Genomic DNA, 18592 nt, shown 5'->3' on the forward strand with positions numbered 1-18592 from the left:
CAGAAAAGATAATATTAGCCATTATCAAAGTTAAGTAAATTACCTGCATTTGCTCCCTTTTATTCTTGAGTGTTTTTAACTGAGGCCAGTACAATAAGAAAAGCTTAAACCTGCTTTTGAAGCTTTTAAAATAACTTTTTTCTAATTATGAAAATAGATATTTTGATATATAGCTAGTATAAATGCGTATATAGGTAATAAATACATGCTGCTGGTTCTAAATTTGAAAGATACATAAATACACAGAGTGAAAAGTGAATATCCTTTCCTTTCCTAGTCTTTAGTTATCCAGCTCCCTTTCCAGAGACAGCTACTATTGCCAGTTTGGGGGTCCTGACAGATGCTGTACAGATATAAGCATGCATGTACGTGTGTGTTTGTGTTCCTTACATACATGCAAAGGCACATAAATTTATGGAGAGAGAAGCAAATATCCTTATACATATGTTTTTACACAGTGTGTCTGTAGGATACATTTCTACAAGTAAAATTGCTGAATCAAAGGGTATGTGCATTGTTAATTTTTATCTTTAGTGTCAAATTACCCTCGTTTGAGACTGGACTCAATTATACTCCGTTCAGCAAGAAGTGTACAATAGTGCTGGTTTCACAACACCCTCACTAGCGCAGTGTATTATTAAACTATTTGACCTTTTCCAGTTTGACAGGTGGTGCCTCACTGTAGTTTTAATTTGTATTTTTCTTACTACTAATGTAATTGATCATCTTTCTTCAGTTTTGGAGCTATTTATATTTCATTTTCTATGACTTACGTCTTCTGTCCTTTTTTTCTATTGGACTTTGGCTTTTTAAAATTGAGTCCTTTACTGAGAAAATGAGGCTCTTCTCAATAATGAACAGCAGCTACTGTCCTCCAGTTTGTTTGACATTTGACTTTCTTTATGGTGGTGATGGTGGTAGTGTGGTGGTGGTGTGTGTTTGTGTGTGCGTTTTAATGGTGTAGGAGAATTTTTCTTAAATGCTGTATGGTTGAATTTACAGATTCTATTTTTTTGTTGTGGAGGGGGAGACTATAGTTACAGAGGCACTCCTCAGTTGAAGAGAAGAAAAAAAATGGAAAAATGGCCTTTTCCTCCCTAGTACTTTACAGTTTCATTAAATGTTTAATTGTTGTGGGAATCAGACCACAGGTCCAGAGTTTTTGAACTTTTCAAAAAGATCATTTTCTAAAGTACTTGCAAGGAAGAACATAGAGAGCCACTACCGGCCTGAAGCTGGATGACCACCCTACCTTATTCTTAACACATGACTTTCATTGGGTTCTTTTTTATATATCTTTTTAGAAATTGTTTTGTGAATCTCCAGTAAACAAATTGTAATTTGAAAAGGAAATCAGATATACATTTTGAAAATGAGAGCAGTAACAAACAAGATAAGGAATATATCTGAAATGAGATTCGTATATACATTTGCAAAGAGTCACGGTATTGTTTAGATTAGAAATAAGAGGGATTAACATGAGGGGATAAAGCATTAAAGATATGTTTTGTTGAGTTTCTAAGTTTTCAAATGTGTGGCATACATTCTGATTATATGGAACTAATGTCCCTCATGATGCATCTGGTATTTATTTTGGAGTGAGAAATAGAATCGGGAGCTAACTTTTTTCCTTTAAAGTTTAGTTTTCCTACCACCATCTATTAAGCATCCTGTTATTTCACAGTGATAGGAATGATGTGGAACATTATCCTTATCATCCAAAATTCTGGAGTGCATTTGGATCTAGTGTTTTCTAGTAATCTGTCTGCTGATGTGACGCTGTTGTACCATTTACCATAACATTAGAATATGTCTGAGTAACTGGTAGGCTTAGATTTTTTTTCCATTGAGTCCCATCCCCTTTTCCAGATACCCCTTTTCATGGCTATTCTTACATGTTTGTTTTCCATAAGATCTTTAGGATCAATTTGTCTATTTCTAAAGAGGAAATTCTGATATTATTGATTTAGTAACTTTCCATGAAAAAACCTACCATCACAGGAAAGATACATGTTAATTACAGGTTGCATTCTGATTTCAGAGAATTAATTGTGAAAACATACATATCTTAAAATCAAGAAATAAAATGATAAAAAGAGAAGATCCATTACCTGGAACTTAATACGTGGACTGAACAGCACAGAATAACATAGGATTTGTACCTTTACTACCTAATCTAAGCTGATGCTGTTTTTTGCAATGATGGATACTGTTGGTTCATATACCTACCATGTGTATGAAAGGATGTGAAAAGCAGGGACATTCTTATTTATTAATTTTTGAGTCAGAGTCTTGTTCTGTCATCCAGGCTGGAGTGCAGTGGCATGATCACAGCTCAACTGCAACCTTGAACTCCTGAACTCAGGCAGTCGTCCTGTCTCAGCCTCCTGAGTGTTATTTATTTATTTTTAATTTTTACTGAGGAAAGGAAGAAAGAATACCCTTTAGCTCCTCCTCAGAGGAAATACTAGTTCCTAGGTGAACTTTCAGTCAGCTTTTGTTTTGTTTTAATATGCACAGTATTACACTTGAGAAAGGGGTGCTGGAGTTGTGCCTTATAAGGAAGACACTTCTTCCCAGAGAGCTTGATGTATATCTTATCTGAAGAGAGGTCTTAGAAAAGGGTGCATTCTAATCAGGAAGTTAGACTAATCTTGGAAACAGTCTCAGAAATAAAGACGTTCTTTCTTTTTTCCCTGACAGGCAGCTGTGTTTGCACTCCAAAACCTTTTTGAGGAGAAATATGCTCCCCGGCCTATCTTTGTAAGTTCTAAAGTGTTTGCACAATACATTCTGTCTTCTATTAATAATTGTCCTTTTGAGCATGTTTTTCCCCGCCTTGCATAGTAGAACTATTAATAGTATCTTTTAGAACTCACCTACTTTAACTTCCATTGTTCACTTCCCTCCCACCACTTCTAGACTAATAACAGTCTTATATCTGGAGAGGCAAGGAAAATGAATCTAGAAGTAGCTGATGAAAGGCAAGCTGTTCAAAAGAAGCCCACTGTATTGGTCCTTGAAGCCAAAGGCTTCAAGGCTCAGTCTCATTAAGGCCCAAGGAGGGTGGCCTTGCATGCTGATGGCCACATAGCCAACACCAAAGACACCAGACTGCCACTTTATTAACTCAGTAGGCAGACCTCTCTGCTGAGTCCTAAAATTGCTTGGTGAGAAGCGAATTGAATCCAAACAAGGGTGTTAGATAAGTCCCATGTTTAACAGCAGGAGGTCAGGATAACTTGATGTTATCTCTGGGAAAACTGCCTCTAATAAGACTGGATGTGTGAATTCCAAAGTTGTTTCAGTCATTGCTTTTGCCTCAGTGACTTTCCCTTGTCTCTGTTTCTGTGGCTTCCTGCCTCTTCCCCTGATCTCTTGGCATATGTCTGTTCTGACTGTTATAGAAAGTGCTCCCTTTGAATTTGAGTTCCACATTTCTTTTCCTTGTAAAAGAGCAAAGGAAGTCAGCTTGTTCATTTGATTTTGTCTTTATAGCTATATTCTTGAGTCTGTATTGTTGACTTTGTTTACTTTGTCAATTCAGATTTCAGGGACGATTGTTGATAAAAGTGGACGGACTCTTTCTGGACAGACAGGAGAGGCATTTGTCATCAGCTTGTCTCATGCAGAACCACTCTGGTGAGTGATCCATCTTTCTGTAACTTCTTTTCTTTATGGGGGAACCTTTTCTCATGGCTGTGGAATATGACCTGGAAGGGGATTGCTTCCACATATTTTTACTGTACCATTTCTATATTGAGTTTCCTTTAAGTACTTTCCGACTTTTCCCAAAAGGATTCAGAAGATTGCTGCCTAAATGGGTCAATTTGAGGGACTGGAAAAGTTCTCATATGGTTGCCTGTTTGTCTGTAGGTGTGCCCTTTATAGTTTGCAGTGCTTTGCAGATTTTAGGGCAGTGCCACTCCCTATTTATGAGGCAACCAGAAGCAGTCATTCATGGAATAATGTGGGAATTCTAAAGCTCAGGTTTTTATCTGTAAAGTGAATATGGCATTTGGCATGGTGGTGTGTGCCTGTAGTCCCAGCTACTTGGGAGGTGGAAGCAGGAGAGGATCTCTTAAGGCCAGGTGTTGGAGGCTATAGCTCCTGTGAATAACCACTGTATTTCAGCTTGGCCAACATAGCAGGACCCTGTCTCTGAATAATTAAATTAACATGACTATTTTTAAAATCTATTTAAAAATATCTCCCTATTTACATTTTATTTTTCATATCAAAATGTTTTAAATTGTGTACTTTGAGTGACATGGAAGAGTATCTGAGTATATATACCGTTTTTTGCCTGGAGTTTTCTTTTAATTCCTGGGCTTTTTTCTTCTATTCCTCCTGCCTGGAAGCTATGCTGGTCCCCTTCCCCTTTTCCCCTGTTTCCGTCCACCATACCTCTTCACTCTGCTGACTTCTTCTTAGCCTTTTTTTTTTTTTTTTTTTTTTTTTTTTTTGAGACTGAGTCTCGCTCTGTCACCCAGGCTGGAGTGCAGTGGCCGGATCTCAGCTCACTGCAAGCTCCGCCTCCCAGGTTCCCGCCATTCTCCTGCCTCAGCCTCCCGAGTAGCTGGGACTACAGGCGCCGCTACCTCGCCCGGCTAGTTTTTTGTATGTTTTTAGTAGAGACGGGGTTTCACTGTGTTAGCCAGGATGGTCTCGATCTCCCGACCTCATGATCCGCCCGTCTCGGCCTCCCAAAGTGCTGGGATTACAGGCTTGAGCCACCGCGCCCAGCCTTCTTAGCCTTTAAGACTCAAGAATCTTCCCTCCAGAGAACATTCCCTCTCTCACTAGCCCAGATCGATGTTCTTTGTTTACTTTTATTTTAGCCTTTACCATAAAAAGTAAGAGTGGTAGACATTTGTTGAGAGTTTGCTGTGTGCCAGGCTCTGTTCTAAGTGCTTTATGTGAGTTCTTTCTTTAATTCTGGCAGTAACACCTTGAGGGTTGGTACTGGTATTAATGTCCCCATTTTAACAAGAAGGGTACTGAGACTCAGAGGTTGTAACTCACCCAAGGTGAAGTAAATAGAGAATCTGGGGACAGGAGCATACTTTTAACCACTGTGTTATATCACATTTTATCAATTATGTGATGTTCTTTTTTTTCACACTTAAATGTTTGTAATTACAGAGCGTATCTTACAGTTGACTTAGTGTCATATTGTGGTTTCTTAAAAGGTGCTATTAATTTAAAGTGCATTAATAGACATTTGATTGGGCCTGACAATTAAGAAAATTGTTGTCTTGAACTGGTTGTAGATGACCTTCACAGCTTACGAGTTTTTTTCTGAGCAGTCTCTTCATCTTTATTTCTCTAGTGTTTAGTGGAATTCTTGGCACATAGTAGGGATGTAATAAATGTTTAACCGAAAAACTGAGGGTAGGAAGTGTAGGGGTCTCTGAAGACAAATTTTATCTAGTTTATTTAAATTTTTGTGCCTATCCGTGAGTGTTTGGAGCATTCCTCCCTTCACTGTCTTTCTCTTTTCCCGCCCCTTTGCTAAGTCTGAATTTGTTATGTGGTTAAGTAAATGACATTGTAATGGATATATGTTACTCATGATGTATTTGTCAAAACCCAGAGAATATACAAAACCAAGAATGAACCCTAATGTACACTGTAGACTTTAGTTACTAATCATGTATTGCTATTGGTTCACATTCTAATAGGTGTACCACACCAATGCAAGATCTTAATAATAATGATGTAGTCTTTCCTAGCGATTAGGTAAAACCTCTGTGTTGTCCTGGGTGTCACTGGAGTCTTTAGTTTGCCGAGAGTTCTCCAGGGCGCCTTAGAGGACGTTCTTCCTGCCACTGCCTCACCTCCAGGAGTCCCAAGATGAGGTTTTATTGAGGTCTAAATAATTTATGTTTTTATTTCTTAAGGAGACATTCAGTTTATTCTGACTTTTGATCCACTCAGTGTTTAATTAAAAATTTTTAAAAATAATCCTTTCTATGACTTCAACTACAGTCCATTCACAGAGAGAATGTATTTGCTCTCTGTTTCGCTATGAATCTTACAGACTGTAGGGGCAGATAGAAGGCAGCAAATAATATGTGAAAAGGATACATATTCTTACATATATGTAGGAAACTTTTGCTTACTGACTTGCGCTTATCACGAACTATAGAACAGTGGGATAGAGCCTTTATATTACTGGTAATTCATCAAATATTTATTGAAATACTACTATATGTCCTGGAATACAGGCCAATGTGGAATAGTCCACACGAGGAGAAATGCATAAGTAAATTAAAATATAAAATACACAATGCTATACAGAACTATGAATAAAAATCTGGCAATACATGGGGTAGTGGAGTTCTTGTGGGATTTAGAGACAGCTTGTAAAGAAGGTGACATTTGATCTAGGTTTTGAAAACAGGAGACAGAGTTTTCTCTTCTTTTTTTCTTTTGAGATGGAGTCTCAAAATTTTCTTATTATGAACAGCTTGCATTGGTGTGGTACACCTATTACAATATGAACCAATATCAATACATTATTATTAACTGAAGTCTGTAGTTTACCTTAGGGTTCACTCTTGGTTTTGTATATTCTGTGGGTTTTGACAAATATATCATGAGTAACATATATCCATTACAGTATCATACAGAGTAGTTTCATTGCCCCCAAAATCTGTTGTGCTCCACTTATTTATTCTTTGTCCCGGCTCGCTGGCAAGGAATCTTTTAACCGTCTCTAAAGTTTTGCTGTTTCCAGAATGGAATATAGTTGAGACCACATAGTATGTAGCCTTTTCACACTGGCTTCTTTCACTGAGTGATCTTCATTTCAGGTTCATTCATGTCTTTGTAGGCTTGATAACTTGTTTCTTTTTAACACTAAATAATATTCCGTTGCGAAGACGTACTACGGGTTTTTTCCATTCACATATTGAAGACCATCTTGGTTGCCTCCAAGTTGGAGCAACTATGAACAAATCTCCCGTGGCCTTTCTGCGCTACTCACAGAGGAGTCCATCCAGTGTTCTGGATTCCCATTGTAACTTAAAGGGAAACTTTCATAATGTCTGGAGCCCTGGATGCCCTGCAAATGAAAGAGGAGGATGTCCTTAAGTTCCTTGCAGCAGGAACCCATTTAGGTGGCACCAATCTTGACTTCCAAATGAAACAGTACCTCTATAAAGGAAAAATGATGGGATCTACATCATAAATCTGAAGAGGACCTGGGAGAAGCTTCTGCTGGCAGCTTGTGCCGTTGTTGCCATTAAAAACCCTGCTGATGTCAGTGTCATATCCTCCAGGAATACTGACCAGAGGGCCATGCTGAAGTTTGCTGCTGCCACTGGAGCCACTCTAGTTCCTGGCCGCTTCACTTCTGGAACCTTCACTAACCAGATCCAGGCAGCCTTCCGGGAACCACGGCTTCTTGTGGTTACTGACTTGAGGGCTGACCAGCAGCCTCTTGTGGAGGCATCTTTATGTTAACCTGCCTACCATTGCTCTGTGTAACGCAGATTCGCCTCTGCACTATGTGAACATCGCCATTGCATGCAACAAGGGAGCTCACTCGGTGGGTTTGATCTTAATGATTTAATCATCTGTAAATGCCCCACCTTCCAACGCTGTTTCATTGGCAATTCAATTTCAACATGAATTTTGGCATGGACAAACCACATCCAAACTATAGCAAATCCTTTATCAGATAATGTGTTTCGCAAATATATTTTCCCAGCCTGTGGTTTGTCTTCTCATGCTCTTAATACTCTCTTTTGCTGAACAGTTTTAAATCTTAGTGAAGTTCTAGTTATCAGTTTTTTTTTTCATGGACCCTACCTTTGGTGTTTTACCTAAAAACTCATTGCCAAACCCACGATCATGTAACTTTTTTCTGTGTTATTTACAAAATTTTAATCGTTTTGCAATTTATATATACGTCTTGTGTTCCATTCCATTAGTCTTTGTGAAAGATGTAATGTCTGTGTCTAAATTAACTTTTTCAAATGCAGATGCCCAATAGTTCCAGCACCATTTGTTGGAAAGAATATCCATTCTCCATTGGATTGCCTTTGTTTCTGTCAAAGATTAGTTGAATATATTTGCGTGGTTCTATTTCTGGACTCTATTCTGTTCCATTAATCTGTTTGTCTCTCACCAATTCCACATCGTCTTGATTGCTTGAGCTTTTTAGTAAGTATTGGAGTTGGATAGGTCAGTCCTTCAACTTTTGTTTTTTCTCTCATTATTGTGTTGGCTATTCTGGGTCTTTTGTCTCGCCATACAAACTTTAGAGTCAGTTTGTTGATAGTCACAAAGTAACTGCTAGGATTTTCATTGGGATTCTTTTGAATATAGATCAAGTGTGAGAACTGATACCTTAACAATATTGTCTTCGTCTTCCTCTTTATAAACTTGAAATATGTTTTCATTTATTTAGATCCACTTTAATGTCTTTTTTTTTTCATATAGATCCAAGTATTTCTTTTGTTTTGATGCTAGTGTAAATGGTTTTGTGGGTTTTTTTTGTTTTTTTGTTTTTTTTTTTGAGACAGGGTCTTGCTGTGTCATTCAGGCTGGAGTGCTGTGGCATGATCATGGCTCACTGCAGCCTCAACCTGCCAGGCTTAATTGATCCTTCTGCCTCAGCCTCCTAAGTAGTTGGGACTACAGGTGTGTGCCACCACGCCTGGTTAATTTTTTTATTTTTTGCAGAGCTGGGGTTTCGCTGTGTTGCCCAGGCTGGTCTCAAACTCCTGGGCTCAGGTGATCCACCTGCCTTGGCCTCCCAAAATGCTGAGATTATAGGCATGAGCCACCGTACCTGGCATGTGTTTTTAATTGCAAATTTTGATTGCTTATATCTGGTATATAAGTAAACAATTGAGTTTTGTATAGTTACCTTGTATTTTGAAACCTTGGTATAATTGCTTGTTCAAGGAGTTTTTAGTGATTCTTTGGGATTCTGTACATAAACGATCATGTCATATGTGAACAAAGACAGTTTTATTTCTTCCTTTCCGATCAGTATAGTGTACCTTTTACTTTCTGTCTTTTCTTATTGCATAGGGACTTCAAATACAATATTGAGTAAGCGATGAGAGTGGGTATCCTTGCTTTGTTCCTTATCTTAGCAGGAAAGCATCTAGTTTCACATGATTAAGCTTGATATTAGCTGGAAGTTTTTTCTAGATACTCTTTATCAAGTCGAAATTTCCCCCTATTCCTAGTTTGCTGAATTTTTTTAAATGAATGAGTATTGGATATTTGTTAAATAAAATTAATTTTGGAATCATTTCAGATTTATAGAAAAGTTGCAAAGATAGTGCAGAGAATTTCTCTATATTCTTTTAGTTTTCATGTTAACATAATGCATGACTATGGTACTTTTGTAAAGACTAAGAGTATATTACTATAGTTTGAGTATCCCTTATCTGAAATGCTTGGGACCAGAAGTGTTTTTGGATTGTGGAGTTTTTCAAATTCTGGAATATTTGCACTATACTTACAGTTTAGTGTCCTTAATCTGGAATCTGATATGGTCCAATGAACATTTCTTTTGTGGGTCATGTCAGTTCTCAAGAAGTTTCATATTTTGAAGTATTTTGGATTTCCACGTTTCAGATTAGGGATATTTAACCTATATTAACTAAACTCCAGACTTTATTCAAATTTCAAGGGTTTTCCACTGATAATCTGTTTTCTATTCAAGGATCCAGTCTAGGATGCCACATTGCACTTAGGAATCACAGTAGAAGGAAAAAAGTAAGATGTGAAAACATTAGAGATCACATAGTCTGGTAACTTCGCAGTTGGCTCATAAATTCTGGAAGACCTCAGGCCCGCCACCCGCTGACTACCTTTTAGGATAGCAGGGTCTCTGCCTGTGGGGTAGTGCCTAAGTCTTGGTCTCCTGGACTTTAAGGGTAGCTTCTTTCCACCATTCCATGTTCCTTCTGCCTCCAAGATTTCCGACCTTTTAAATGTTGCTTTCAGGTCAGTTTTTTTTTTTTTTTTTTTTTTTTTTTTTTAAGCAGTGTTAGCTTGTTGATATTTCTGCCCCACAGTATACCATGTGAACTAATTTAAGGAGTCCATCCATAGGCAGGGTCTTTCAGCTGTAAGATTATCTGAAGATGGAGACATTGGCAAAAATATTTAGTGCTGCAGGGGACCTTAATGAGATGGCTTTGAAGGTAGTTGAATAAAAGTGCTTTGAATGAGATTTATTACCCACTTGGTTTTAGATATATTGTCTCTATATATAACTTATATGCATAAATATGAATGAGAGATGATGTTTTTAATATGTTTTTTCTGTTTTTCTAGCATTGGATTAAATTGTGCTTTGGGTGCAGCTGAAATGAGACCTTTTATTGAAATGATTGGAAAATGTACAACAGCCTATGTCCTCTGTTATCCCAATGCAGGTATGTGTTTCAAGGGGGTCACACATGGGGAGATAAAAGTAACATAAGACATGGCGTAGATGAGGTAAGAGATCGTGAATAAAAATCTTGTTTTGCAGGTGTTGGTATAGTTGACACTTAATAAATGAAGAGTATCTGGGTGCAGTGTTTCCCTGTAGACCTGAGGGAAGTTCGGCTCACCCTGAAGCTTCAGAACAGTATAAAACTTCTGGAAATGAGCTTAGTCACATAACTGACCAGAGTTTTGCCTTTGGTGACAGCGCAAGCCTTGTGGACGTGACCAGAAAGATGGGTGTAAAGAAGAGAAGAGAGACCCCTTTTCTCTGGTCCATTCTATTAGTAGAAGAGCAAAAGAAGAATCCTGTTTGGTGTTACCTTTTTATTCTCTGAAAGCTTGGACTTGCAGTTCATTATATGGAAATTTTTTGAAGATATTTGTAGACAGTTCTCAAACTTCCCATTGAATATTGGTAATTTGTTCAGGGTTAACCAGATTTCCCTGTGAATGTATTTGATCACTGCTTAGCTACTTAGAGCGAAAAGTCGTTTTTCAGCCTTCTTTCTCCAAATATATCACTTTAATGCACGATAAATTTTATTTCCCACCAGGAGTAAGATAACTGGAAGCAGATAATAAATAAAACAAGAAACTGGATTGTTACAAGCTGAAGTCTTACTTGGGAAAATTTATTCGAAAGGAGACTGGCTGATTTTTGTTGGTTTTTAATGGCATGTTAGTTGCTCATTAATTAGTTCAAAGGTTATGTAGTATTCCTTCCACTTCCACCCCCACCCCCAAGCGGCTGTGTAACAAGAATGAATGAATTTCCCTTATGGGAAGAGGTGAGGCTGGGGGCATTCTGTTCTGCCTAACAGTGAATAGAATCTTTTCTTTCAGATGGAAAAGAAATAATAGAGTTCATTTTCCTCTGCAGTTGTGTGTGTGTGTGTGTGTGTGTGTGTGTGTGTGTGTGTGTTTAAGTTTTTTGGGAGGTGTAGTATCTCTTTGTTTACTGTGTAAATATTGTGTGTTTGTTTTTGCAAGTAATCATTTAATATAAATATAAAATTATATAGTTATTAACATAAAGTCTTTAAAAATACAATGTATATTTGTTAAGGCAATTTGCAATAATAGTTGAATTACCCTTTCTCAGGTCTTCCCAACACCTTTGGTGACTATGATGAAACGCCTTCTATGATGGCCAAGCACCTAAAGGTCAGGGGTCCTCCTTTCACTGGCTTTTTAAGAGAGGCAGAGAGATTGAATTTTAGATTTAGAGTATTTAGAAGGAGAATTTTCCCTGGAGAAATCCCAATGTACATATAACAAAGAAAAGTTTAGCTACCCCAAATTAAGGTACTAGAGGCACAGGGGAGGACTAACTGTCGGCATCCTTATCCTCAACTGGCACTGGTGGCTGTTGGAAAATTCTCACTGGGGTCCACTCCAAACAAATAATTGAGACTTGGCTCTCCTCTGAGATGTTGCTTCCCCTGCAGCCTTCCTAAGTTGTAGCTTTCTGCCGTCACACCCCTCAGACTGCTGGGTGGAGTAGATGTCCCCCTGGCCTCCCATTGTCACCCCCATCATTCTCCCTGTCTGTCATACACTGGCCATTGTTTAATCCTAGGTCATGAGACCATACTGTCCACCGCCGCTTCTTACTGCACTTAGCTACTAATCCCTGGGTCTCTTTCCCCTTGTTCCGTGAATTTTTAGCTTCTGTTTCACTGACATTCTCTCTTAAGCTATTTCTGACTTACTTCTTATGATATCATTATCTTTGTAGACGATCTTTCCAATACTCTTGACTTCTCAGCTCCTTGACTTTGTCTCTTAGTTATGGTGTTCTTTATTCAGTAGCCTGTGGTTAAACTCTAGACTCATGCTGTCCCATATCTAGCCACTACCATACGGTTTTTGGAGCCCTTGAATTGTGGCCAGTGTGACAGAGGAACTGAATTGTTATTTAAACATTTTAAAAATTAATGTAAATTAAAAAATCCGTACTCTATTTGTGTTATTTGAAGATGTGTTATCCAACTCACATTCATTCAGCTCAGCATATGGGTAAAAAAAAATCATTAGATAGGCAAATCTCCCACTGAACTTTATTTTTTGTGTTTATTTTTTTGAGACAGCTGTTGCTCAGGCTGAAGTTCAGTGGTGTGATCATAGTTTACTGTAGCTTCGAACTCCTGGGCTCAAGCAGTCCTCCCACCTAGACTCCTGAGTAGCTGGGACTGTAAACACATGCCACCATGCCCAGCTAATTTTTAAATTTTTTGTAGAGATGGGGTCTTGCTGTGTTGCCCAGGCTGGTCTCAAATGCCTGGCCTCAAGTGATCCTCCTGCCTTGACCTCCCATAGTGCTGAGATTATAGGTGTGAGCCACCATACCCAACCTCTCACTGCATTTTAAGTGGTATAAAGGATTTCACAGCATCTGAACTATTCTTTGCTTTTATCCTATGTCTAGGGCATGTGACATCTTTATATCCAGAGTTAAGTACGTTTGACTCTCTTTTTATTATAGTCTTAGTTGTTCAGGAAGTATAGATGGCTTTTATGTTGAATTGGTGGGAATGAGTTTAGAATGCAGATGAACTTGCTGAAACTTTGTCTTTTCCTAAATGCAGGATTTTGCTATGGATGGCTTGGTCAATATAGTTGGAGGATGCTGTGGTTCAACACCAGATCATATCAGGTAATAATCACCTATAGACAATATATCTAAAACCAAGTGGACAATCAGATAATACTCTAAATATGTACCTTTTGTTGTGGGCTGAATTGTGTCCTTCCAAAATTTGTATGTTGAAGTTCTAACCCCTACTGTTTCAGAATGTGGGCTGTATTTGGAGATAAGGCCTTTAAAGAGGGGACTAAGGTAAAATGAGGTCGTACAGGTGTACCTAATCCAATATGATTGGTGTCCTTTGAGGAGCGGGACACAAATGCACACACAGAGGCAAGACCATGTAAAGACACAGGGAAGAAATAACTAGCTACAAGCCGTGAGACAGGCCTTAAAAGAAACTAACCTTGCCTGACACCTTCAACTCAGACTTCTGTCCTCCAAGTTATGAGAAAATACATTTCTGTTATTTAAGCTACCCAGTCTTTGGCACTTTGTTATGGCAGCCCTTCCTAACAAGCTCATACATCTTTATATAATGAAAAATTTTAGAGAAATAATAAAATGGACCTCTATATGCCTGTCCCATAGTTGCCATAATTTTCGATGTTTTTCCATTCTTATTTCATCTGTCCCTCAACTTTTCCCCCTGGATTATGTAAAATAAATCCCAGTTATTATGATATTCTATCCTTAAATACCTGAGTAATATTTGAATGCTCAAAGAGGACAGCTCATATTTATTGTGGGCAAATACAGGCCTCCATTAGATTCCTTCGTGGAAGGAAAAGACAATAAGACAGCAGGTGTCTTGAGGTCAGGAGAAGCGTCTTCACTTTGCCTGGTTCACTGTGGTTACTTAATTCATGTTTTCAAGTAAGCGTATGAAGGAAGGGAGTGAAACGAGCATGACCGTGTGTTTCATTCCTTAGAGTTTTATAGCTTTTAGGAAGATTGGAATTCAGTGATTTGGAATGTCGTTTAGGACTGTTTATATTTGTTTTTTTCCCTGGAGTGACTGATGATCATATTTCCAGCCAGTCATCTCACTGTTTCAAGTCTGTTTTCATGTGTGTAATATGTTCACTCTACCGAGTTACCTTGTAGTTCACTGCTTTTGTTGACTGCTGTGATAGACTCTTAGTAAATAATATATATATGTGTGTGTATATATATATATATATATATTTTTTTTGAGACGGAGTCTCGGTCTGTCTTCCAGTCTGGAGTGCAGTGGTGCGATCTCGGCTCACTGCAAGCTCTGCCTCCCAGGTTCACGCCATTCTCCTGCCTCAGCCTCCTGAGTAGCTGGGACAACAGGCGCCTGCCACCATGCCTGGCTAATTTTTTGTATTTTTAGTGGCGATGGGGTTTCACCTTGTTAGCCAGGATGGTCTTGGTCTCCTGACCTCGTGATCCGCTCGCCTTGGCCTCCCAAAGTGCTAGAAGCTAGAATTACAGGCGTGAGCCACCGCGCCTGGCCTAAATAATAATTTTTAAAATATCTTGTAAATAATTTCTGAAAGCTGTCAGTAAATGTCGCTTATCTTTGGATCAGCAACTATTTCTTTTTGTTTTTGTTTCCTCTTTAAAAAGAGGAGTTGTTTTAAATGTCTGTGTGTATGTTTGTGTGTATCTATATTTATATCTCTGTGTATATGTTTGCTTCTTTTACTTAGACATTCACATTCTAATTTGGGGACAGTAGAGTAGAGCAATTCTTACTGGTCCTGATAAATTTAGTGGAGTAGCCAGATTTTTCTGGTTGATCAAAAACATGATTCATTAGAACTGATAAGGTTCAATGGAGTGTGAATTACTAAAACAAATCTTTAAGAGTAATTATTTTGAAGTTTTAGTGCTTTATGGCTGTGTACCCGCCCTACTGTGTGTGTGCTGTAGTAAAAGCAGATCCGCTGGACCTAATTCCCTCCTCTCCTAGCCCCTCTGCTTGTGCCTGCTCCTTCTTGTCAAAGGTGAAATCCTTTTTCTGCTCAAATTTTGAGTAGGAAGCGAGGATTGTGTGTGTGTAGATTTGACAGAGTAAAAGACATCTGTGGATGTGGGGAAGGTGGAAGGAAGTTTGCAGTTTGCATTTGTGCAAACTGTCATGTAGCTCCAGGTTCATGTCTCAGAAAGTAAAAACAACCCAGCCAGCGCATAGCCGACGGGCAGGCACACAAAAGGTGCAGTTTATAGATTAATTTTCTGCATTGCTGAGAAAACTAAAAGGCATAATTGTTGCTGCACACTTGGAATTAAGTATATAACTATATATATAGTTATGTTAAATAGACAATTTCATAGTTAAAAATTAGTTTTGAAATTAGTTTCATTAAATATATTTTATTCTGAATTAATGGAAATAGCGTTTTCTGTTTCAACTCAGGGAAATTGCTGAAGCTGTGAAAAATTGTAAGCCTAGAGTTCCACCTGCCACTGTTTTTGAAGGACATATGTTACTGTCTGGTAAGTCATAAAGACCTGGTATTCGTGATTTCAGAAACCATTTGTAGAATGTGACTATTCTAAGTGGTAGTGATATTTGTGCTAGGCAGCTTGCTTATTAGGTTGAAGAAGAATCCATATATTCTTGGCCCTTACATGAATTCCAGTGAAGAACCCTTGTTTTTCCAGGGCTGGGGCAGGATGACATCAACTTTAGGGTAAAAGTGAAGGAAGGCCCAGGTGATTTGCCCAGGTAGGGTCCTTGGTGGTGGCTCGATGGTCCTATCTTTATTGTCCACTGTTTTGAAAACATACTCTTGGCCACAGCCTAACAATTTTAATTTTCAGGTTGAAATTAGTTACTGAAAATTCCAAACTGCGAAGGTGTAATGTTTGGTAATGGCAGCAGCATCATCCTGGAAAATTGTTTGTTTCTGAAATATTCTTGTTGTAATCTTACATTTACCACATGTTTAGGACTTTACAAAGACTTGTGGTATTTATTTTTTCTTTGGTTCTCAACAATCCTTTGAGGTACGTAGCCTACCCTTTTCAGCATTAATTTTGTGTTCAAACAAGGAACGTTACTAAACTAGGTCATCTGGCCAACTGTTAGAAAAATAACTTTAAATTTCATATTTTTGCTTTGGTATGTTCATGATATATTAAATGGTAACTTCAAGCAGAAAAAGTATGATTTTTTAGAGAACCTGCAAATAACACATATGAGGAATTATGTTCCCTAATAGCTTAGAATTTAGCATCTCTCTGAATTGAAATATTTTTGTTTCATATGTTGTCCTATGAAAGGTAAAATAAATTACAAATGACAGCAAAAGTAGTGTCTGCTTTTCTCACTCAGAACATAGCACAGAATTAATCCCAATCAGTGAGTGTGAAGTTGGGTTAATAAACATACCAACTATGGTCAGGCTAGCCTTTTTTTTTTTTTTTTTTTAAATACTCCAGAAGGTAGAGGATGAGATTAGGAAAAGTAGGATTCATGGTTTATGATACTCCCTCTCTGGAAATAGTGGCTTTTATTAGAGAGAAGTGTGGCAGGAAAATGTATTTATTTCATCCCTAGAACTTAATGTTAGTGCATTACTTCAGCCAAGCACTAAGAGTGGAAAACATTCAGCCTTTGCCAAAATTGAAACAAGAGAGCCGTTTACGTAAGATTTTAAAAAATAATTTACATGTAAGAATAAAAGAATTTTTTCTTCAATTTGAATGTCATATGCTATTGCTAAATTGCTTTAAACAGTCACCTTCCATCAGATTTTAAAAGAGTGACATCAGATGTGCTATTTAAAATTGTTCTTTTATAAACCACAAGCTTGAGAGAAGTGTGATCTTTGTATCAAGTACTTCACATTCATAATAGATCATTCGCACTATGTGTGAGATGCTTTGGCGGGGGAGTCACACGGAAATGTCAGCATTGAAATGTTGGCTCCCTGCTTGCCTGTCCTGGGAACCTCAGGGTCAGACTAAGATCGGGCATACCCTGGGACTAGCATGGAAGGCTGGGGCCATGAGGATCATTGCTGGGTGGAAGGGAAACCATAAGCCAATACTGGGCGTGGAAAGCGATAATCTCAGTGCACCAAGCAGCCTGGAATGCTTTTATAATGACCCAGTTTATAGTCATTATTTTTCTCTGCCTCATAGCTGTTTCTTCCTCAGCCCATGCTTTGACAAAGGTCTTAAAAGCCATTTTCTCTTATTAGCAATGAAAGCAGTGATTGTGGGTGCTAATTCTGTGCTTATCAATGTTATTCAGTTTCATTTTTACAATAACAGTATAAAACAGACACTTTACTGTCTTTGTAAACTCAGAGGCATATGGGAAGTTGCCCCAAGGTTGTTCATTCAGGTAAGTGATTTGAACCCAAGGCCGTCTGTCCCCAGAACCTTCCTATAACCACCTAGTGAGACTGCCTCTCCTAATACTTTAAAGGTAATGAATAGAACAAAAACAGTTCAGAGCCTTTTCTATAGTGTTACTTCACACTGTATGTTTGAGACTGCCTCTCCTAATACTTTAAACATAATGAATAGAACAAAAACAGTTCAGAGCCTTTTCTATAGTGATACTTCACACTGTATGTTTTTACTTCAGTGTAATATATCCACATGTATTATCTGATATTTGCCCCTAAATTGGCCAGTGGCAGGGGAGATGTTACGATGTTGGTAGATAAGGAAACAGGCACCAGAAGTCCGCCTGGCTTACCTAGAGCCAGCTCATTAGTGATAGACCTGCCACAGTGACTCCTGTCTCTCAGGTCTCAACCTGGGTCCCTGATTCTGCCTTGTTTATTATGGGTTCTAGGCCTCTGGATCAAAGAAATGAAGTAACGTTGTAAACACACCATTGGTGGGATTGAAAAAGCTTACTCTGTATAGCTTCAAGCTAATATCTGAGCAGACAGCTGTGGAACACCTCTCTTTCAATTCTAACTTTGTCCATGATTTTTGCCCCAGCCTCTTGGTTAAATAGGGGTTGATGATTATTTTTTCTTTTTTCTCAGAGATGGTATGATTAGGTCCTTGAGGTTATTTGCAGCATAAAACTCTGAAATATTTCTTCTTTTGAGAGTCTGGTTGTAAATGTAGATGTAACAAATAGCCTTTGCTGCATTTGAATCTCCCTAGAGACAACTATGGCCCTGCTTCCACATTGGATCTCCTGTCTGCTCAGATGGGCTGTGGTGCAGGAACTTCTCTTTCTTACTGAATACATTTGCGTCTGTCTGTCTTATGTCATCCATATGCATTTGCAGAAATTTTTCAAAATGCTTCTCCTTTTAAGGTCTGGAGCCCTTCAGGATTGGACAGTACACCAACTTTGTTAACATTGGAGAGCGCTGTAATGTTGCAGGATCAAGGAAGTTTGCTAAACTCATCATGGCAGGAAACTATGAAGTGAGCATCTTAATAAGACCCCTGAGGCATCTGCCCATGTCTTTGGCTAGACAGCATGTAAATGAAACAGCTCTCTGCCTTTGATAGTGTTATTAGCAGAGCCGCTAGAAAGTGTGAGAAGATGGTAATGTGTGTTTGCAGCAGGGTGGGCTGGTGGGAGGA

The 18592-nt window shown here is 38.4% G+C and overlaps 1 protein-coding gene across 5 annotated transcripts in view; it reads left to right on the plus strand.

Annotated features, from left to right (window-relative positions):
- MTR (5-methyltetrahydrofolate-homocysteine methyltransferase) overlaps positions 1 to 18592 on the plus strand; it is a 105878-nt gene that overhangs the window by 19300 nt on the left and 67986 nt on the right. For 4 of the 5 annotated variants that reach the window (XR_002519114.2, XM_031659757.1, XM_003893718.5 and 1 more), the window contains exons 7-13: positions 2704 to 2763; positions 3548 to 3642; positions 10309 to 10409; positions 11567 to 11628; positions 13053 to 13120; positions 15441 to 15520; positions 18318 to 18430. Coding sequence is in view for 3 of the 5 variants with exons in the window: in XM_031659757.1 (XP_031515617.1) it covers positions 2704 to 2763; positions 3548 to 3642; positions 10309 to 10409; positions 11567 to 11628; positions 13053 to 13120; positions 15441 to 15520; positions 18318 to 18430 (579 nt within the window). In the remaining 2 variants the exon portion in view is untranslated. The remainder of the gene's footprint in view (positions 1 to 2703; positions 2764 to 3547; positions 3643 to 10308; positions 10410 to 11566; positions 11629 to 13052; positions 13121 to 15440; positions 15521 to 18317; positions 18431 to 18592) is intronic. The other variant, XM_021931693.2, reaches the window with a different exon arrangement.

This window comes from Papio anubis, chromosome 1 (genome assembly GCF_008728515.1).
Source record: "Papio anubis isolate 15944 chromosome 1, Panubis1.0, whole genome shotgun sequence".
NCBI classification, from domain to species: Eukaryota; Metazoa; Chordata; class Mammalia; order Primates; family Cercopithecidae; genus Papio; species Papio anubis.